This window comes from Kogia breviceps, chromosome 12 (assembly GCF_026419965.1).
Source record: "Kogia breviceps isolate mKogBre1 chromosome 12, mKogBre1 haplotype 1, whole genome shotgun sequence".
Lineage (NCBI taxonomy): Eukaryota > Metazoa > Chordata > Mammalia > Artiodactyla > Physeteridae > Kogia > Kogia breviceps.
Genome location: NC_081321.1, coordinates 62,239,215 through 62,262,216, shown reverse-complemented (window position 1 = coordinate 62,262,216; position 23,002 = coordinate 62,239,215). Strand labels below are relative to the sequence as shown.

The 23,002-nt window shown below is 35.1% G+C and overlaps 1 protein-coding gene across 7 annotated transcripts in view; it reads left to right on the top strand.

The window, feature by feature from the left end:
- NAP1L1 (nucleosome assembly protein 1 like 1) overlaps positions 1–21,513 on the top strand; it is a 32,414-nt gene extending 10,901 nt beyond the window's left edge. For 3 of the 7 annotated variants that reach the window (XM_059081719.2, XM_059081720.2, XM_059081718.2), the window contains 14 exons: positions 4,217–4,302; positions 5,808–5,910; positions 12,353–12,494; positions 12,744–12,824; positions 13,558–13,686; positions 14,919–14,990; positions 15,801–15,940; positions 16,615–16,760; positions 16,854–16,873; positions 18,148–18,270; positions 19,015–19,044; positions 19,552–19,602; positions 20,628–20,699; positions 21,390–21,513. In XM_059081719.2, coding sequence (XP_058937702.1) covers positions 4,217–4,302; positions 5,808–5,910; positions 12,353–12,494; positions 12,744–12,824; positions 13,558–13,686; positions 14,919–14,990; positions 15,801–15,940; positions 16,615–16,760; positions 16,854–16,873; positions 18,148–18,270; positions 19,015–19,044; positions 19,552–19,602; positions 20,628–20,663 — 1,159 coding nt within the window. In that variant the 3' untranslated portion in view covers positions 20,664–20,699; positions 21,390–21,513. Of the gene's footprint in view, positions 1–4,216; positions 4,303–5,807; positions 5,911–12,352; positions 12,495–12,743; positions 12,825–13,557; positions 13,687–14,918; positions 14,991–15,800; positions 15,941–16,614; positions 16,761–16,853; positions 16,874–18,147; positions 18,271–19,014; positions 19,045–19,276; positions 19,603–20,627; positions 20,700–21,389 lie in introns of all 7 variants that reach the window. The other 4 variants (XM_059081722.2, XM_059081723.2, XR_010835843.1 and 1 more) reach the window with 3 other exon arrangements.
- The last annotated feature ends 1,489 nt before the right edge of the window (positions 21,514–23,002 follow it).

Below are 23,002 nucleotides of genomic sequence, written 5' to 3'. Positions count from 1 at the left end.
AATTATGTACTATGAAAATGTACGGTAATGACATGCTTTAGTGCCTGCTATTTTAAAAGTTGGGTACAATGTATTCAAGACAAAATATAGTATACATAATCACTGTCATAAATATAGTAAACCGTTTGTCAGTATTTATTCTTAGGGAAGTGCTGAGTACAATAATGAGTCATAAATATTTGGAGAATTCATTTTTACCATTTCTCAAAGATTTTACTACTTGCATTGTAAAGTATCATACATACAAGATAAAAAATGTGTGAAACGTATGTGTAGAGTTTAAAGAATAACAGTACATTTGTGTACAAGTTTTTAAAAATGGATCATTACTTTTAGAAGCCTTGTGTGCCCCTTCTCAATTGCATCCTCCTTTTCTCTCCAGAGGTGTCAGTACTATCTTGGCTTTTGTCTAATTCACTTCTTTGTTTTTCTTTAGAGTTTTACCACCTACAAATTCTTAATCAGTGTTTACTTTTGAAAATCTGAATAGCAGTTACAAACTTAGCTGTGTAAAGAAAAAAGCAGTGTTAGTTGAAGGGTCCAAGGTAGGAAAATAAAAAGTAAAAGAGACTATCTGGGTCATGGACTGGCTTCAGCTTTCCTGAGTCTTTACAAGGTCTTATTTTGGAGAAGTCATTGGGCAAGGTCATACATCCTGGAAACGTAGGTTTATTGAAGTTGGTATCTGTCAGGGTTCTAGTGTGGATGGATGTCTTGCAGAAGCATGGTGAAGGAAAATGAGGTTACCTCCACTGTTTGTTGCTATTTGTAATCTCACAATAGTCTGCCAACTCAGGAATAGGTAAAACAGAACATTTCAGGATGAAAAATGTGATTATCCACAGCTGTTGTAGGCAGCAGAACATGGAGGTGGGAGGGCAGGAAACTTTTATCATAAGGGCAACACATTCAAGTACTTATAAGAATTTGGCCAATCCTCCCATGTATATTGTCTTCAGCCTAAAAAGAAGAGTGGCAGCAGACATCTTAGTGACAATGGCTGTCAAAGTGATTGTCTTCTGAATCACACTGCTCCAGTGTGGATTGCTCCACCTTGGTTGCACAGTTGTCATTGTGGATTTATTTTATCTTCCTGGGGTTTCCTTTTATCTCTCCTCTCTTGGGTTTGCTGTTTTCTGTATCCCATGTTTTCTTTTTTTGGTTCTTTGGTTTAGTACCTTCTTGGAGGAGTTACAAGGGAAGTAAATTTATTTTGAGATGGCATGACTGAAGATGACTATTTTACCCTTCTGCTTGATATTTGGGGTGTAGAATTGTAATTTGGGAATCACTTTTCTTTAGAATTTTGAAGACATTGCTCCATTGTCACCTTGCTTCTAACGTTGCTGTGTTGAAGTTCAAAGTCGTCATAATTCTTGATCATTTGTATGTAACACTTTTTTAAAAACTTACACATATATATATCTATTTCTGGAAGCTACTCTGGCTTTGGAGTTCAGAAATTTTTACATTGTTAGGTCCTTTTTTAAAATCTCTTGTTAGGCATTCAGTGGTGGACCCTCTCAGTCTGGCAACTTGATAGCTGTCAGTTCTAGGGAATATTCTTGACTTATTTTGTTGATTGTCTTGTTCCCATTTTCTATTTCTGGAGCTTCTGTTATGTGTTGGACTGGTTCTTGTGATTACCTTTTGTCCTAGTTTCCATCTTTGTCTCTTTGCTCTTCTTTCTGGGCAAAGCTGAAGAAACTTTATCTTTTAACTCTTGTATTGAGTTTCTAAATTTCTGTTGTTTTAGTTTTCAAGCGTTCCTTTGCTCTCTTCCTATTTTTAAAGCATCTTGTTCTTATTTCACTGATTGTAATATCTTTTCTCTGGATGTTCTTTCCCCTGTATAGTCTGTTTGGTCTTAAATTTTTCTTTCCTGTTTTGGTCTCCATGTAGGAGGCTTTCCTCAAATAGGAGGTAATACTTGTTTGCTCAGTTAAGACTGGGTGGGGGAAATGCATAGCTGAAGGATGTTTTTCAAAAGTTAATTGGAGAATTTGAGTGTTGGGAGTGGGAGAGTACTTTCAATTTAGGATTTTAATGTGGGCTCACCAGGGCAGGCATTTGTTGTGAGACTCCCCACTGTCAGAATGACATTTTTTTCTGGGCTGGTCACATACCCCAGTAAAGAGTGTTTGGGTAAAGATATGGCTTCCATACATTTGGGAACTAAATTGGGAGAAGGCAGCTGGGGAGGGGTCTCTGCATTCAGCATTCTATCAATAGTATGTATATATTTGTGATCCTCTAGTCTGAGCTTCCAGCTCCCTTTGCAGAGAAGAAACTGTTCTGCTAGAGTGAGAAAGAGAATCTAAGGATTTAACTGTTTATTAGTTTTTGCTTAGTTCTCCCTATTTTATCCACCTTCACCCCCAAGCCCTAGTTCTAGAAGTGTCCTTTTTAAGATTCTGTGTTTAGGCAGGTCCTCAGCTCTACCACTGCTGACTTAGATTTCAGTTCTCAGTGAATTTGCTGCTTTTTGTCTCCTTGTCCTTCAGTATTTGTTTAAAAACCCCTTTGTCATAATTTTAGTGGAGATTTTGGAAGGATTAAGATCAGATGAGTATGCAGTTGGTCATCTAACCTTCATTTTGTCTTAAACTGAAAAAAAGAGTAAATTGGTTGTGATAGCTTGATTCTGCCCTACCCTTCCCACCCCATTATTTACTGTTGGATGCCTGTGAGCTTTTAGGAGGGTAGGAGGAAGAGGAAGATCCTTGTTCTTTAAAGCAGGAGTCTGCAGACTTTTTCTTTAAAGGACCTGATCGTAAGTATTTTAGGCATTTTGGGCCTTGAGGTTTCTGTTGCAGCTCTTCAGCTCTGCCGATGTAGTGTGAAAGAAGCCAGAGACAATACATAAATTAATGTGGCTGTGTTCCAATAAAACTTTATTTACAAAAGTAGGACTGGGCTGGATTTGGACGTATGACACAGTTTGTGGACTTCTGTTTTAAAGCTTTAAGTTTTAGATGTTCAATAAATGATTGAATGAGATGGCACTGGAGGAAGAGCTGTTCCATGTTGTCTTTATGCTTAACTTTACAGTGAGTAAAAGATATTCCCAAAATAATCTGTATTGTTTCTGATGGGAAGGCTGTTTTTTTTTCCCTTTGTTGACAGAAACAGATTTTTCTAGCAGAATACAGTTGACCTTTTCTATAGTTGTTCCTATATGAAAATTAATTTTTCAAATGCTATTTCTAGACATGAAAGCAACTAATTTTCTAAACCAAATACTGTACTAAAATGTAAAATAACACAAGGAATTGTATGATGATCTGTATGTTGAGTTAGATATCCTAATTCCCCATTTTAATGCTGATTGTAATCTCATGTTCAAAAACTAGATTTTTAAGATGAAATGGGAAGAATGTTATTACCTTTTACCTTCTCTTTCAATGGTCCATCCTCCTGGCTTTACTCTAAGCATGAAGTAGACTCAGATCTTCTTAACTTTTACTGTTCTTCCCCATCTCCCCTATGAAGTGAAGAAAAAGGAAGGTCCAAAGATAGTAAGTACAGGCTGATGCGGTTGTTCCACAGCCACCAGGGATCCAGGATCCTTCTGTTTTTCCAGACTCCTTAATTTATTCTTAGCTGGTGAGTTCCATTCTCTAGGATGCCTCATGGTCCAGCATAGCTGCTGGAGCTGTAGCCATCATATCCCTGTTCTAGGGAGGGAGCAATATCGAAAAGGCTTTCAGCTGTTTACCATTCTATTAAGGAGGCTTTATATATATATAAAATTTTACATTCCTCTTTTTTTTACCTTACCGCCAAAATATGGTTATATAACCACATCTGGCTGAAAGGTAGGCTGGGATATGTAGACTTTTTAGCTTTGTGTATTACCATCTCATATAAAATCAGAGTGCTGTTACTAGGAAGAATGAAACCAATAGATTTGGGTAGAAAAGCACATGCTTTCTGACATTACATCCTCTGAGTCACAACCTATCAAACCACATTTTTAAAGCTTAAAGTATAAACTTTATATTAGACCATATGCTTTTAAATGAAATTTTAAGTATTTCCAATTTGTCCTTGTTTACATATGAAGTTAGAAAACTGAATCACCCTTTGGATTTCCTACTTCATATTTTTGAAATAGGAATATTAACCTAGAAAATGAACTGAAGTTTTCTATAATTTTTTTTTTTTTGGGGTAATTGGTACATTTGAACCTTGGTGTGATACTATAATATTATAGCAAAGAACAGTCTGAACTTGATCAAGATTTGGATGATGTTGAAGAAGTAGAAGAAGAAGAAACTGGTGAAGAAACAAAAATCAAAGGTATTATTTTAAATTCCTTCAGGAGCCAGTGATTGCTGGTGTGTGTCTTCTAGGGGGTAGTAGTAAATACCATTCTCCTTTTGGATACTTGTCCACTTTACTGACTAGCCAAACCTGCAGAAACAGTTTTGTGTGTAAATGTGTGTTTGGGGTGGGGAGGGGGAGGGGGGGAGCGGGGAGGGGGGGAGCTGGAGATGGAGAGGAGTGGCAGTAAGGGAGGAGGGAGTGGATGTAGGGACCCAGCAGAAGTCATGTGTGTACCCTCTACTGCTGGAGTGATGTCATAGCTTGTCAAACCGTTGCCTGTGAGATTTGTCTCAATTTAGGTATGTTATAGGTGGTGGTAGGAGTTGTTTCTAGGGGTGCTTCTAAATAACACTAGCTTAGACTTATTTGAAAATGTTTAATATTTAATATGTAGAAAATATGTAGTGTGTATGTCTGTGTTTTTTAATCCATTCCAACCAATCAAAAAGAGGCATTTATTAAATGTAGACAAAATCATTCAAAATTTTCTTTAGCAAATTATTTTTAAAGGGGGTAATAATGGTAGTGGGGAATTATACTGCTTTAGGATATGCCCTGTAGCTTAGGAGTCAAGAATATCAACGTACCAGATGACTCAACTTCTCATTTTTAAGCCAGAATGAGGTTTATTCTGAAAAGACTGCTGAACTTCTAGCTTCAGCTTTCATTGTGCAGTGTTTTTTTAAAAGGTACAGGACTGTATCTTTAGTGGCCAATATTGGTATTTCTGAAAGCATGTTGGTTATCACAACTGTACATCATCCAATAATAAAATCAGTATTAGAAGTAAATTGATGTTTAAAAACATAAATTGGGAAAATTAATGGTAATTTTTTGGTAAAGTCTTTATTGATGGAGAAAATAAGATAGCAAAATAATTTGTTTTGCATAAATCTAGGTTATTTTTGGATTTAATATAATTTTTAGATGCCATTAATAACCAAATTTTGTTCGGCTTTAGTTACAACTTTTGACTATTTCAGTTGTTAATTTTCTCTGTTCAGATACCCACAAGCACATTATATAAGCATCAATGAAACGTTCAGATTCATTTGACCATCGTTGTCCCAGGCTTGAAACTGTCACTATATTTGCAGTTTTCTTGTATGTGTTGTTTGACTTCAAAGGGTTATCAAGGATCATAGATAGGCATGTGGATGAATCTTTGAGCTTCCCAAAACACAAGGTGGGTAAAACACAAGATAGTAGGAGAAGAAAGGATAATGTTCATAGTAGTTGTGGCAGTGGCCTTGAGAAATGGTGTACGTTAGACATCATTAGAATCTGAACTTTTCCTGTACACTGGGTTTTCCTAGAGTGAATTTTCTTTAGCTTGCTGCTCTTCTCTACTCATACCAATGATTTATGAGCTAGTCAGGAAAGTTTCATGATTGGATTGTCCTATTCAAATAGCATGATACATTTTTATAAAATCCTTCTTTCAATGCCCTTTTTTTTTTTTTTTTTTTTTTTTAAAGCGCGTCAGCTGACTGTTCAGATGATGCAAAATCCTCAGATTCTTGCAGCCCTTCAAGAAAGACTTGATGGTCTGGTAGAAACACCAACAGGATACATTGAAAGGTACAAGTTCTTCTTTTTCATAGTCCTTATTTATCTTTATATATTCAGCGTTGCAGATGTATATTTTTAAGGCCATCTGGGACTTATGTATGTCACAGTGGAAAACTAATGTTCATTAGTATCTAGTATAGGATTATTGGGAGTTTAAAATTTTGCTGAGTACAGATTTAGAGTTGTTCTTTTAAAGTTTATTTTGGTTCATCTCCGTAGGAAGTATACTGATCTTAAATCATTTCTGAGATTTGTTAGAAATGCACAGAATTAGAAGAAATATAGATTTCTTATTTATTTCATTGGCAATATAAATCCACTAATAATAGCCCAAATATCTTATTCTGCTTATAATTTTTTACATAACTATAATTCTGAGATCTATCCACATTGCTGTCTATATGTATCTCTCGTCATTAGTTTCTAGCTTCTAAATGTTTCCTGGTTCTCTGTGATGTGTGTCCACCATGCTTTATTATATGCTTTTTCCTTGATGGTCATCCAGTTTGTCTCCAAGCTTCATCAACATGAATTCAGTTGTGATGTTGTTCACGCTTGTGTATATCCTCTTAAGGAGCTGTGTAGGAATTTCTTTGGGATATGTACTTATCAGTGGAATTGTTAATTATGGGATATGCAGACATTCAGTACTTCCAGGTGCTTTCTGCAATGCCTATATCCAGTATGTGAAGGTCGCTTTACCCTTGTGTCCTTGCCAACAATTGACATCATTCAGCTTTATAGTTTTTCGGTTTTTACCAATCTAAGAGGTACAGGCTCATTTTGTTTTACTTGTATTTTCTGATTTCTAATGAGTTGAGCTTCCTTTCATAATGATTGCGAGTGAGCCTTTTAGGTTGCTCATTTTGTACCCTTTTGCCCATTCACATGTTGGGGTTTACTGTCTTTTTAAAAAAAATTTATTTATTTTTGGCTGCTTTGGGTCTTTGTTGCTGCACGTGGGCTTACTTTAGTTGCAGTGAATGGGGGCTACACTTTGTTGCGGTGCGCGGACTTCTTATTGTGGTGGCTTCTCTTGTTGCAGAGCACAGGCTCTAGGCCCACGGGCTTCAGCAGTTGTGGCACTCATGCTCAGTACTTCTGACTCACGTGCTCAGTACTTGTGGCTCGTGGGCTCTAGAGTGCAGTCTCAGTAGTTATGATGCATGGGCTTAAGTTGCTCCGCGGCATGTGGGATCTTCCTGGACCAGGGTTGGAACCTGTGCCCCTGCATTGGCAGGTGGATTCTTAACCACTGTGCCACCAGGGAAGCCCTAGTTTACTGTCTTTTTCTTGTTTTGTAGGAGTTCTTATGTATTCTAGGTTTTAATCCCTTATCAGTTTTAGACTTTGTAAATAATCTATTGTCATTTTTATTAATTTTGTCCATGGTGTCCTCTATTAAACAAATGCTTAATTTTTATGTTTGTTAAATTTTTTGACCTACGGCTTGTTCTTTTGAAGATAAGTCTTAACTCCTTCTACATTTCCTATTGACTAGTTTTACCTTTTACCTTTAGGTCTTTAATCCCTTTAGAGATCACCTTTGTATTTCATATTAAATAGGCATCTTTCTTTCCTTTCTTTTTTGGTGAGCTAGTTTTTATAATGCTTCACTAAACAGTTCAATCTTCTCCCATTTATTTGTGTTACCACCTTTATTATATATCAAATTCTTATAAACACCTTTGTTTGTCTCTGAGCAGCACTCTTCATTGTTTTTTTGCCTGTTCTTTTAATAAAGTTCTTTAATAAAGCCACTTAATTACTCTGGCTTTATAGTATGTCTTAATATCTGGCAGGGTGAGTTGCTTTCTTCTACCACCCCTCATCCAGCATGGAACACACTTTTGAGGTTTGGTCTTACCATCTGTAGCCCTTTATCCCATGTATGGTTGAGAGTAAGTTTATCAGGGTTCTCTTAAAAAAACAAAAACAAAAACCCTCAAAATAACAAAAAACTAGAATTTTCATAAGAATTCCAATATCTTTTTAGTATTAAATTGTCTCATCCATATCCTTGTATTTATTCAGATCATATTCTGTATCTTTTATTACAAAGTTTTCTTCTTGGTTAATTCCTCTATATTTGTGTTGCTGTTGTGCATAGTATTTTTTATTGTATTTTCTGGTTGGCTGTTCTTGATAAAGGAGTACTATTGATTATTATTTTTTTAAAGTTGATCTTGTGTCCAGAAACCTTGCTACTCTTACTGTATAGTAATTTGTTCTGTTATTTCTTACATAGCCCAAAGGATCTTATCTGCAAGTGGCAGTTTTAACTCTCATCTTCCACATTACACCATACTGCATGCTTATTTTTCTTTCTTTGTAACATTATCCAGGACTTTCAATACTGTGTTAAACATTAGCATTAAAAATGGGCATCCTTGTCTTATTTCTTATCTTAACCATGAATGAGTATGTAATCTCTTCATTAATGTGTCTATTTGTGATTTATTTTGACCTTTTTTCCTTTATCAATTCAGATGGTCTTTTGACTTTTTCTTTGAATCTAATTGTATATTAAATATGTTTTTGGAAATCTGAGTTGGGTAGTTAATATTTTATTTAGGGTTCTTATTAGTGAAAAGAGCTTGTGTGTGCCTGTACACACACACACACACACACACACACACACACACACAGACACACACACACACACACACACTCTATCCCTGGTTTTAGAGTCAAGATTTCAACTGCCTAGAAATGAATAAGATTGCAATTTACTTTTTCCTTTGTTTTCTGGAACAACTTGTATAAGATAGGAATTCCTTGAACAATTGGTAGAACTCTTCTAAAAATTGACTTGGGCCTTTGGGATTTGGGAACTAGAGGTCCTGGGGAATTTATCCTTTTTTAAATTTGTTTTTTCTTTTTTTATAACATACTAACTGACCTCTTCAATTTCGGTTGTGCCAGTTGTGGAGTTTTATGTTCTTCTAAAACTGTATGCGTTTTATCTAGCTTTCAAATTGATTAGTGTATATATATATATATATATATTTTTGCGGTACCCGGGCCTCTCACTGTTGTGGCCTCTCCCATTGCGGGAGCACAGGCTCTGGACGTGCAGGCTCAGCGGCCATGGCTCACGGGCCTAGCTGCTCCACGGCACCCATGTCCCCTGCATCGGCAGGTGGACTCTCAACCACTGCACCACCAGGGAAGCCCTATAATTCATATTTTTAAAAATCTGATTTTTCCCTTTCATCTTCTGTATTTTGTATCTGCATTAGTTTTGCCAGTTGTCTCAATCTTAATGTTTTGATTTTCCATTTGCATATTTTTTTGTTATTGCTTTTTTTTTTTTTCTGGCTTTAATGTTATTTCCTTATGTGGGTTTGCTCTATTCCCTTCCCAGTTTCTTAATTGCCTGCTTAGTTCATTTAATTAAAAAAAATTAATGTGTCTCTTTTACAGCCATAAAACTTTTCATAAGTGTTATGTGAATAAGTATGAAAATTTATATGCCGAAATCAATAGCTTAGGCATATTAGTTGTATTGTTCAGATTCTCTTTATTTTTGCATTGATTGACTGCTTGATCTAACCGTTTTGGGGATGAACGTATAAAAAATCTTATCTTTCTCCTATAATTCTGTCAGTTGTGGATTGTATCATATCTGCGGCATGTGGGATCTTCCCGGACCGGGACACGAACCTGTGTCCCCTGCATCGGCAGGTGGACTCTCAACTACTGCGCCACCAGGGAAGCCCCTATCAAGATATTTTTTATTCACCCATATGTTATATAGCATCTCCTGGGTTTTTTTTTTTTTTCACTTCCTCAAAATTATTTTTCATGAATATAATATCTGTGGCATACTTCCTAAAGCCTCATATACCTTATACAGTTTTTATTTTGCCTTCATATCTGAAAATTTTAAGTTAAAAGTTCTTAAATATCTTAAAAATTCACTTCAGTTTTTCTTGTCTACAGTGTTCTCTTTGAAACCCGATATCTCTCTGATTCCTTTTCCTTTGTAGGTTGTTTGCTTTTTTCATTGGATATCTTTAGAATTTTCTTTTTTCTTTGATAGTCATCAGTCTCATTAACGTGTCTAGTGGTTCCAATAAGGGCTTTCACGTTTCTGTAACTGAGAAATTCATTACCCTCATTTCCTCAGATATCCACCTCCCTTCTCTTTTTCAGCTATTGTTTCATTTGGCACCAGTGCCTCCATGTCTCATAGCTTTTCTGTCTGTCTTTCCTGCTGCCTTTCTGAAGAGGTTTTAAACCTCATGGATTTTTTTCTTCAGTTGAACACATCTTGTTTGTCCTATTTGTTGGTTATTTTAGTTAACTGTATTTTTCATACTTAATATTCCCACCTTGTTTTAGCTTTCTTGGTCTTGTTTCAGAGTTAAGATCTATCTTTCTTCAACTCTTTAAATATATTTACATTCTTGTTTAAATCCTTTGTTTAATAATGCTTCAGATGCTAAATATTTCATTCTTTCATAGTACTCTTCAAGTGTCTAGTTATTTTGGCCTTATAGCTCCAGCACGCTGGGCGATATCAGTTACTCTAGTAATGAGTATTGAGGGAGGAATGAAGATTAGACTTCGGTTTGTGACAGTCTTATGGAGAAAGAAAGAGAAAGGGGACTGGGTGAGCCTAAGGAGAGCTCCAATCACCTCAGACTCAGAGTTGGCTGACAATTACAGGCAGTTTTCTTGGCTGCTTTGGGAGGAGCCAGTCTCCTTTGGTTGTAATCCATTGTTCCTGGATTGGAGGGGTTGGAAGAGTGAGTGCTTATGGGCTCTGAGCCAGTCCAGTTTTTATCAACTCTTCATGTTATCCTACGAGCAATGGCACTGGGCTCTATGAAGGGTGAAGGGGGCAGGCAGTGAGTGTTGAAGGCAAGTGTAGAACTTTAAAGCTTTTCTGCAAAAAGCTTTCTTCCACCTTGTCCTCACTGCTACCCACTCTGGTCACCATGACCCACCTACCCCCATCCCTGCCTTCCAAGTTGCAACTCACCTTGTCTGTACCAGTTAAAGACAACCTTCAGTCTTACTCAGAAATTGCTCACGGTGTGATGGTGTGTGTGGGGTGTGTGTGTAAGTGAGTGTGTGAGAAATAGTTGTTTGCTTCATGGTTCTAAAGTTCCCAGGGTTGATTTTTTTTTGAGATGTGGAGTTGCAGGGAGGCTAGCTGACCAAGCTATTTCACCACCTTGACAGAACATTTTAATTTTAATTGTAAGGAATAAAAGTTTGTATTTTAGTTTTTTGTTTTTGTTGTTTGTTTTTACTTCTGATTACCTTAACTAAAGTGGTTAAGTAGAGAATTAATTTGCTTTACACCAATCTGTGTATGGCAGGAAATTCTAACCTGGATTATGGATCTGTCGCACAGATTCCCTGAACTTATGGAACTTTTGAGTGTGAACATTTTTTGGGTGGTAGAGGGATTCATAATTTTAATCATTTTTCGAGGGGCTCATAAACAAGGTGTGTATAACCTTTAAAAAAATCTATGCCCTATAATGAATTGTATATGAATTATATCTTAGAAAAGCTGTTATTTAAAAAATCTACCTCCCCTCTTCATAAAATGTTACATACTTATTTAATCTAATTTCAAATTCCAAATTAAGTACTGAGACTAAAAAGAAAATAACGGTGTAGGATACCATTCTTTTTCCAAAAACACATATGCTCCCCTTCGTTCCCCTAATAATTGATACAGGTGAGATATGCAGTTGACCCTTGAATAACACAGGAGTTAATCAGTAGTCATCACCAGTCATCCCCCTGTGTCTGCGATTGCTCCATCCATGGATTCAGCCAAGCACAGACTGTAGTACTCTAGTATTTACTATTGAAAAATACCTGCATATAAGTGGACCCATGCCGTTCAAATTTGTGTTAAAGTGTCAGCTGTACATATTTTATTTAATTAATTAATTAATTTAGTTTGGCTGTGCTACACTACTTGTGGGATTTTAGTTCTCTGACCAGGGATTGAAGCTGTGCCCCTTGTAGTGGGAACTCGGAGCCATAACAGCTGACCCTCCAGGTAATTCCCTCAATTGTACATATTTTAAAAAAATAATTCAGGTTATCATTGTTAGGATGGTTAGTCCACTTTTTAACTTTTAGACTGCATTTTACACCTGAGATGCCAGCACTGACAAGCCCAGTGCTGAACTTGATTACAGTGAAAGATTTAGGGTTGGTGATACGATTTACATTTTCTTATCAATTTACTGTACCTGGTTACATTTCCTCTTTTGAAATGTTTTATGGTCAAGAGGTCTGTGTATTTATATCTCTTGAATTTTAATTACTTTGAATGTACCTTTTGCTTCATTTCAAATAGGAAACCTGTTATTCACTAACTTTCATGTTTCAATTTCAGTTGAAATTCACAACACTAAAAGAAGTGTTATTGGGTTTTACTGTGATGCTATATAACTGGTGCTTTCTAACCTTTCAGCTTGCCTAGGGTAGTTAAAAGACGTGTGAATGCTCTCAAAAACCTTCAAGTTAAATGTGCACAGATAGAAGCCAAGTTCTATGAGGAAGTTCATGATCTTGAAAGAAAGTATGCTGTTCTCTATCAACCTCTATTTGATAAGGTAATGCTTTCTAATACTTTGTTTTTTTAATGTAAAATTCAAGAAGATAATAAAGCTCTGGAAATATAAACAAACTTTTGTTAGAACTGTCAGCAAAATGGTTATTAGAGGAATTTGGGAGAACTATCAATAATAGCAATTCAAGTTGTATGAATTAATTAAATCTTTAAGCATTCTTAATGAGGGACATCTAGTTTTTAGCTTCGATGCCAGTGTTTTTATGCAAGTTTTTTTTTTAAATCATTTTAGCGATTTGAGATCATTAATGCCATTTATGAACCTACAGAAGAAGAATGTGAATGGAAACCAGATGAGGAAGATGAAATTTCGGTTGGTATTAATTTTAATTTAGTGTGTTTTTATACCTTGGAAATAATTATCTTTATTGTGAGATGGATAGTGAGTGCAGATGAGCCACTGTTAGTGCAGCTCCATCTGTACCCAAATTCACCTTTTCCTTGCATTTTTATAGCATTTAAAGTTTATAGATTCATACTAACTTTTCGTTTGAACTTCATGATGACATACAAAGGGATTGTTCCCATTTTTAAAGTGCAAATGGAGGTCTCTAAATGTCCTGCCACAACTTATAGATGGCAGAGCTGTGATACAAATCCAGTGCTCTGTTACATGACCCTGTTTCTCCAGCATTGATGTTTTAATGTTGGTGATTAAGAGAATATATTTTGATTAAGAACACCAATGGGTGACACAGTGGATGACAAGGTTTATATTTCTTTTGCTTTTCCTCTTTACTGTGCTTAAGTCTTATTTTTTTTTTTCCTCTTCTCTCCCCTGAAGCTGAAATTTTTTTCCTACAGCTCATGGTCCTAGTGGCTTTCTTTTTGGAAGGGGTATGGTAGTAGAAATATTATGGAAGTAAGGTCTGGTATGGGTAACAGCAGTGTTTACACAATTAGACTAGAACTTCTTTGGGTAAACATTAGTCATTGAGGGTTTGTTGGGTTCTCTGCCACTGCATGTAAGTTAAGGGGATGTAAAAAATTTTATCAAGATGTCTAATCTAGGTATCCAGTTATGGTGAATGCTGTCTTTTATTAAGGAGGAGCTAAAAGAAAAGGCCAAGATTGAAGATGAGAAAAAGGATGAAGAAAAAGAAGATCCCAAAGGAATTCCTGAATTTTGGTTGACCGTTTTTAAGAATGTTGACTTGCTCAGTGATATGGTTCAGGTAATTTTATTCATAAAAACACCAGTTTACCTCAAAGGGATGACTAGTCTCTTTATTTTTGATTTTTATAGAATAATTGCTTTTTTTTTTTTTGGAGGGGACCTATACTGCACCATGTGGCTTGTGGGATCTTAGTTCCCCAATCAGGGATCGAACCCGGGCCCTTGGTAGTGAAAGTGAGGAGTCCTAACCACTGGACCACAAGGGAATTTCCATGATTGCTTTGTTTTGAAAGAGCTGTTATTGGTAGAAGGAAAATTGCAGCGTTGATTAATGTAATCAAATAAATTATAATTTGTTCTCAAAAATTACATAATGAAATAGTCCCTTTGGTAATTGCTCATCTCACTGTCTGATGCTTTCTCATATATCCCTATGCCTTCTGTTTTTAGATGTGGAGTGTGGTGGTAGGATGGGGGAATTTCAGTTGTCTAACCCCAGAGACCTTTTCAGTCTGAAACAACTATTCCAAGGGACATTTGCATTTTAAAAGAATACTGTAAAAATATGTACCTATTTTAACAATTGTCATTTTCCCTGGGAAACTGACACAGATGACACCTTCTCTGGGAAACTTTGCTTCTCCTAATCGGAATCATTTCTTGAGCCTCTATCATCTGCATTGTAGTACTTGTTACCTTGTATTGTGATTGTTGGACGTTAATGTCAAGAAAAAGAAACTGTCTCAGAACAATGACTGCATACTGCATTTCTACTTTTTAGCAAAGTAGAAAAGGAACAAGCAGCTGGAAAAGGCAGCAATTATGATCGGGGAAACCTTTTTTTTTTTTTTTAATATGTTTGGCTGCACCACACGACATGCGTGGTATGTGCATCTTTAGTTTCCCGACCAGGGATGGAACCCGTGCCTCCTCCAGTGGAAGAGCAGGGTCTTAGCCACTGGACTGCCAGGGAAGTCCAGATCTGGAAACATTTTTAAAGCAAACATGAATTATTTAGACTTGGTTTTGAACTTTTCAGCCCATTCAGTCTATATAATGATGTAGTTCTCTATTTAGTCACCTTTTGTCAGCCAATAGTGATAGAAGGTAGAACTAAGTAAACTAGCTTCAGTATAAGGCATAACCTGGAGAATTAAGTCTTTATGGTTCAGAATCGTACATAAAACTGAACAATAAAATGTCTGTCAGTTAAGTGCTTATTGTCCAATAACAGAACACTAGTCTTAATGGCATTCAGATACTCATTTTAATTTTTCTTTTAATTTGAAGGAACATGATGAACCTATTCTGAAGCACTTGAAAGATATTAAAGTGAAGTTCTCAGATGCTGGTCAGCCTATGGTAAAAGAATTATGAAATATTTTCAATTTTGTAGTATTAGCTGTTTACAAGTAGGTAAATGGAACTTTCTAAAGAAGGGTGACATTCAAGGGTTAGACATGGGAGTGGGAAGAAATTAAAACTGATACTTAATTGATGGTAGGAAATGTTTGGACGTTGACAGTTGTGAAGCAACATTTATTCCTTTTCCTCCCTCTGAATGTAAACTATTTTTAAAATATAATCAATTTTTGATCCTAGACTAAAAATGTATATAAAAATAATAGCAAAGGAACATGAATAAGAAAATGCTTATTCTGTATTAAAAGACATGTGTCTGGGAATTAAATAAAACAAAAATGTAAGAGGGCTCCCACTTCCCCATTATGAAAGATAAGCCAACGACTTCTCTCCAGAACCATCAGTATTATGTAAACCATGGGCAAAGGCTCTAGGCTATTAGTTCTTATATTACATATGATAAGGTTGGGCTTTTTCTCTGTCAAGCTAGGTTTTAGTCTAAGGTTTAAAGCCCTCTCTGGAGATGGAGGGGTGGGGGGTTGGTCAGTTTATTCAGCTGTACCTAACTTATGTCATAAAAATGTTACTAAATAGTAGTGTTAGCTGACCTAAGTTTTATTCAGTTTATTTTGTGCCACATTTTGCTTTTAAGATACTTTGGGATTTATCTGACCCCTTCTTTCCCAGAGTAGGACGTTGTTACTTAAGATTTTATATGTTTATAAAAATCATAGATTAAGCTTTATTTACTGAAGCATTGAAATTTGTCATGTAGGAATTTAATTACTTTTTATGCTTTTTTTTTTTAAGAGTTTTGTCTTAGAGTTTCACTTTGAATCCAATGAATATTTCACAAATGAAGTGTTGACAAAGACATATAGGATGAGGTCAGAACCAGATGATTCTGATCCTTTTTCTTTTGATGGACCAGAAATTATGGGTTGTACAGGGTAAGTTTAATTTTATTATTTTAACAGAATGTTGTATCTGTTTTTGCTTTACTTAGGATTTGTGATATTTGGTATTTTCTAGTGTGTCTGCTTAGTACATACATACATATTTATCTCTAAACATTTCAGTAAAATGTTTTCTGAGAGGGGCTTATTTATTTTCCTAGAATTCTCCATAGACTATTACAGATATTTTTCCAAAGGAGTGTACATTTAAATTTATTATATTGTGAGTTTGTGGTAATTGTAAATATATTTATTGAAAAAGTTTGTTTAGAAGTAAAAATTTTCTCTTTGTACTACTACAAAAAGCAGCGCAAATTTCCCCTCTAAATTTGAAATTAAATAGAACATTTGGGCTTCCCTGGTGGCGCAGTGGTTGAGAGTCCGCCTGCTGATGCAAGGGACACGGGTTTGTGCGCCGGTCCAGGAAGATCCCGCATGCCCCGGAGCGGCTGGGCCCGTGAGCCATGGCCACTGAGCCTGTGCGTCCGGAGCCTGTGCTCGGCAACGGGAGACGACCACAACAGTGAGAGGCCCACGTACCACAAGAAAATAAAATAAAAATAAAAATAAAATAAATAGAACATTTATTTAGAAAAATCTCAGCTTTCCTAGCAATTGAAAGTAATGTGTTAATTGTGATAGACCATCTCTCCCCTTTGTTTTGGAAGGTGCCAGATAGATTGGAAAAAAGGGAAGAATGTCACTTTGAAAACCATTAAGAAGAAGCAGAAACACAAGGGACGTGGGACAGTTCGTACTGTGACCAAAACAGTTTCTAATGACTCTTTCTTTAATTTTTTTGCCCCTCCTGAAGGTAAATAGTGTTTTACTTTGGGTATTTATGGTTGTTTTATTGTAAGCTTTGTTTACTTTTTATTCATTTGAATTTCTTTTCTCAATTTTGCAGTTCCTGAGAGTGGAGATCTGGTAAGCTGAATTGTTATTTATTTGTTGAATTGTTTACTAAATATGAAATTAAAGGACTGGTTCTTAAATGTAGGGAGTAGAATAGTTGCTACTAGTATTTTGTTTGAGGCTTGCAGTGCACAGAGGAAGACCTTTAGGCATGTGAAAAATTACTCCATTTAAAATGCTTTTGGTGCCTCTACTGAGAAATGGTGAAAGGCTAAAGATAGTCCTTTCTTCTGAGACTTGCAAATACTGCTGTGAGGGATTCAAGTTTTCAAGACTAGTTTTCTGCCTTATTGAAAATAGAATGTATTAAATCATTTATACTATTTACTAAACACTAACCACATTCTGCTTAGAGTTCTGTGTGTGGTTATTATTCCGATGGAAATTTGGTTTTATATATGTGGTCATATAGCTGCAAACTGTGAAATGTGCGTAGCACACAGCCAGGAATGAGGAACAGCCTTAAAGAAATCTACACAGGCAAGGTAGGCTAGGTCTGTTTCGATTTTGGCTTAAGTCTGTTACGAAATATTGATGGTAGCAAAACAATCTTGAGTTACAGATAGAACACTTCTGCCTGTGATTAGAATTCTTTCCTTCAAAGTCTTCCCCCACGACCCTTTGGTGTTTTATTGTTGTTGTTGTTAGAGTGGATTATGTTGATGAGTCAAAATAAACATTCAGGAATTCACAGAATAGTTACTCAGTGTTTAGTATCACAGAACTAGAACTTTAGTATCATGGAATGATTTTAATTTTGAATAATATCAACAGCATTTCTGTGCTGTACTTTGCCATTAAGTAGAAATCTTAGATTGACTTAGTCTTTATCAAGTAGGACATCTCATTTGGCATTACACAGACGCTTGGATACTGTCTTTTGGGAAGTGTGAAATGATCTTCTCTGGTCTTATGTGCCATATACATAATATTTAGAAAAGCCTCAGATTCTTTCTTACTGTTATTCCGGTTGGTGTTTTCAGTAATTAATATTTTAAAAAGAAAGTTGTAGTCGTATAGCAAAGTTGTTTTTGTAACTTTTAAGCTAGAGTAAACTTAAGCAATAACCAGTATGTATACTGGCCTGCTAACTTACTTTCTTTTTATTAAAAACCTGTAAACCTAGGGCATATGTAGAGACTATTTGATCATGCACATGTAAGATAATTATAAAGTTTAAAGTTAAAAGTGAAGTTGAGAGTTTCTGCATATGATTTAAATCCAGGTCTCACATATGCCAAATTAAATAAGTTATTAAATTTTGTGCTTTTATTTTTCTTTAACAGGATGATGATGCTGAAGCTATTCTGGCTGCGGACTTTGAAATTGGTCACTTTTTACGTGAGCGCATAATCCCAAGATCAGTGTTATACTTTACTGGAGAAGCTATTGAAGATGATGATGATGATGTGAGTGAATTTGAATCCAGCAGTGAAATCGTTTGGTGAGGGTGTGATAGTTGGAATTGGTGAGAGGTTTAATGAATAGATGGAATTGTTAAAAAGCAAGACAGAATAATTCAAAATTAGGCTGATTACTTATGTCCTTTTAGATAACTTCCTTGAATTAAGTAGGTCCTTTTAGGATCTTTGGGTTCATTTATTGTAGTTTTTATTTTCCTGCTATTAGGAAGGCTACTTTCTCTGAAGTAGTAAAACTTTACTGTGTTGGGGTAGTGTTGTAAATCCATTACACATCTTTGACCAAACAAAACGTAACCTTGTACATTTTCTACTACTGATAAAAATCGTTATTAGGAAGCATGGAATTTTTATCCATAGGAATATTAAGTAACGATTAAGGTAAAATTAGGCTGCTCTCAAATATTTTGGATATCTTTCTTGTTAAATGGCAATCATTCACATAGCCTTTAGGTCCTTTTTGTACAGGCAAGTAATATTTACAGTCATACTTCATCCATGATTGTACTGTGTTCTTTATTTTAATTTTTTAAAGTGTCAGGTTTAGATAATGGCACTGAGCTGGGTGATCCTGAAGCTATTGTCCTTGTTTTAATTTATAATCAGTCAGTGTAGGGAATGTATTTTTTCTTCTCTTTAGATATTAGGGGATAGAATGGTGGATATTAACTAAATGCTACTTTCAGATGTTTGTTAGCTTCATTCAAATGTCTCCTTTTTTCCCTTTTTTAGTATGATGAAGAAGGTGAAGAAGCGGATGAGGTAATGTTTACCAAATGAGCAAATAATTCTGTTTAACACATTGAGAAGCAAATTGAGTGACATGTATTCCTTTGCTATAAATCATTACTCTGTGATATGGGATAAAAATGTTTTTGGAAAAAAATATGGTTTTAGAATTCTACAGCCAAACAATGTATGTATGAGGTTTCAATAAATAAATTGCAAAACTCAGAACATTTTTTTTATTTCAAATAATTCTGTTCTGCTGCAGGGTTATCAGCTCTTTGAAGAAGTCAAAAGCTGCAGTAAACTTTTTCAACGTTGGCTGCAGTAAATCTTTTCAATAAAACCTGTCTGGATGTCTCAAGTTGTGTTGGGAAATCTTTCATATTAGAAGCTTTCAAATTAATTGCATTGTCACCAAACTCTGTAATCATGAAAATCTGTTGACTTATAGAGTAACTTGTATTAAATTCTCCCTTCATTATGAGCCGTTTCTTCCTATTATGTACCTACTTCATGGATGCATTTTGAACTTTAATATAGGAAGGGGAAGAAGAAGGAGATGAGGAAAATGATCCAGACTATGACCCAAAGGTGAGCAAAATTAGTGCTGCTTTCTGTTAAATTTAAGGCAGGTTAAATATGAGTTAGTGTTTCTGAATGTAAAGTTTATTTTAGTCTATTAAAGTCTTTAATAAATCTCTCCTCACTGGCATTTCAGTAGTACATGTAATTTCAATGCACCTTTCCTAAGAAATGTTTATTTTTGGTTCTGACCTTTATTTTTCCTAGTTTCAGGCTAAATAACCCTAGGTTCTATTTTAATGGCACATTATCTTGGGCATTTAAAAAAAAATTTTTTTTGGAAGCACTTAAAATTACTTATTGCTTGTGTTCTTTAGGTTGTTTTCTCCTCAAAGGAAAGCTTGTAAACATAGGTCAGTTTGTAAATCATCTGAATGCAGGAGTGCACAGGAATTAGGGGAGCAATACTCAGGTTCTCCCAGTCATCTCTTTGCTCCCAGTTTCTGAGAGAGTCCCAGTTTCTTATTCCTGGGAAGTTGTCATATCATGGTTAGTAAAGGACTTTATCTCCCACAGAATGCTTAGTATGGTATCAGAATTCATTTGGAACTTCTGGTTTCTCTTTAGTGTATTTATTCATTTGCTTATGCTATAAAAATATCCAGAAGATACTTTAACCTAGTGAGCAGGAAAGAGAGGGTAGTTAAAAAAATCAAATATTCTAAGAGGTATGAATTGGTGTTAACAGCTAAATATGAATGGAATTAGTATTTTAGAATAACTGATCTATTAAAAGGCAAAAATAATTGGTAATATGACTTAACAGATTGCTTGGCTATTTTAAGATTATAGCTTAATGTGTTTCACTTTATGGAGTTCATTCTATAATGTAAAATTGGGGCTTTTATTTTTTAGCATTTTTGTGACTTGGTAATATTTGAATAAATAATTTGCCATCATTTATTTTTTTAAATTTGGCAGAAATTTTGACAGAACAGTGAGATAATGTGATAATTAAGATAGTTAACTACTGTTGAAAAATAAACTGAAGCAGGTAGAAAAAGATAGATTGACTTGTTGTTTTCCTTTAACAGAAGGATCAAAACCCAGCAGAGTGCAAGCAGCAGTGAAGCAGGATGTATGTGGCCTTGAGGATAACCTGCACTGTAATAGCCTAAACACAACTATTATTTACTTACAGCCTTATGTTTTTGTATTTTCTTGCTAGACTCAAGGTTTTTTTTTCAAGGAAAGGAACTGATATTTTAAAGACCAAATTTGTTCTACTTAGCATTTTAACTAGTTTTTCTGCCAGATACATTGAATGCACAAATTCTCTCACGCATGTTTGTTCATTGCCACATATTTGGTTCTTCCTGGAGTATTTTTATCTTGTAACTATTAGATTACAGTTATGAAAATGAACAGAACTGTGAAATGAACCAAATTTTTTGTCTTGCTAATTTTTTTCCTGAAGAACCAAAGTATTTTTTCAGCAGGTAGTTGAATGGGTTTAAGTTCGCTTGCACTAGCTGTGCCTTTCATTACTTTGTTACAGAAATACGGTGACTTATACTAAGACAATTCATCATTTAGAAAACAACACTTGTCAAGACAAGTATATGGTTAAGAATTTCCAGTAACACCACACCTGAAAACTTAGATTGTTAATGGATTTTTGTATTTCAGGTGACAGTTACTATAAAGAAATCTTATTAACTAATAGTATGGTTATTGGTTACTACAGGGAGGTGAATAAAACCTAGTATTTTCAGAAGTTAAGTCTCATTATTTTTATTTTAACTGTACTTTTAAAATTTAACCTCCATTAACTAAGCATCTTTTCTTTGTGGTAGGGTCTACCTTCTGCTTCCCTGGAAAGGATGAATTTACATCATTTGACAAGCCTATTTCAAGTTTTTTGTTGTTTGCTCGTTTTTGTTTTTGCAGCCTAAAATAAAAATGTCAAATATAATTTTAGTTCTCCAGAGATAATGTCTTAATTTTGTACTAATTCAGGTAGAAGCAGAGGCCTAGCTTAAATTATATACCCAGTTTACTGCATTATTGAAGAAAAGGGTGCCAACTTTGGAAGAGGTACTACATCTACTAATGAGAGAGTATTTAAAAAAAAGAAAACAAAATCTTAAATGATTTAATGTTTTTAATGGAAAGATTAAAAGGGTAAATTTTATTTCCTTTGGTCAGAACTAGACAAAAGGCCCCAAGCCTCTACAGCTAATTCCAATTCTTATTCCTTAAAGTATGAGTGTGTCATTTACCCACGCCTTTTGTTTTACTATGTATTAAAATGGGTAGTACTGTTTACTTAACTACCTCACAGATGTGTTAAGGCATATTCAGTTAAATTTTATGAAATGTTTCTCAGTCTCATCAAAAGCTCAAAAGTTTGGACCTATTTGTACCACAAGTATGTGATATTCAGCATTTTATTTATACCAAGGTCTGATAGTTAAACTGGAAAACAAAGATTAAGGACCTTTATTCTGGATCCGGTCAGGCAACCCTTGCAAATCTTTTGTGTGGCTCCTATTTTAATAGAAGTGGATGGACGAGCAACAGTTTGAAAAGGTCCAAGAATTTTTTTTCCAGCTGTTTTAATTATGACCATATTGTAGTAAATACTGCAGATATCATGGGACTAAAGTAGAAATAAGACCATTTTTAGAGGGGGAAATGCCATTAAATTAGAGACTGTAGAGCCACGTTTAAAATACCTCAGGCTAATTACTGTTACTTTTGGGGATGAACTTTAAAGCTTTGACAGTGAGGATGGACTAATTGGGTTGTAATTATAGGAAGGCCTTAGAGTTCCTGCTATATTAATAAAATTACATTGTGTTCCTTTTTAGAGGTGATAGAGCTTCTGTTTTAAAAATTTAGTATTAAGGTCTTGGAATGTAAACACATTGTGTTCTTTGTATAGTACTATCTGTTCATCTCCTGAGATTTTAATTAACTACTGGAAATCCTTAACCAATTGCAGTAGCTTATGGGGGGAAAAGGGGAAAATGCCATGAAAACACCTGGTTTTCCTCTTTATTTTCAAAATGATTTTGGTTGTTTTGATTAGGCATTCTGTGACTTTTTTTTTCTTTTGTACCCATAGCTCACCTGAACACAGCTTTTTCTGAACTTAAAATTTTTAATCTAAAGATAGAATCCCATTTTTAATGAACTTAAAGAAGTAGCAAAATCACTTTTTTTTTCATTCCTTTAGGAAATAGCTGTTGCCAAAGTGAAGAGGTAGATACTATTTCGTCTTGTTATATAAGGGGGAATATGGTTTGCAGAGGAATTGTTTTTTAAATAAAGTTGGAGTTTCAAGGGATATCAGTGTTCATCTATGCCATCTCTCCAGTTTCAAAATGGTTCTATTCCATTCTAGAAATTTGACATATGTAATTTGAAATCCTTAATAAAATTGCATTTAATTTTATAAAATGTA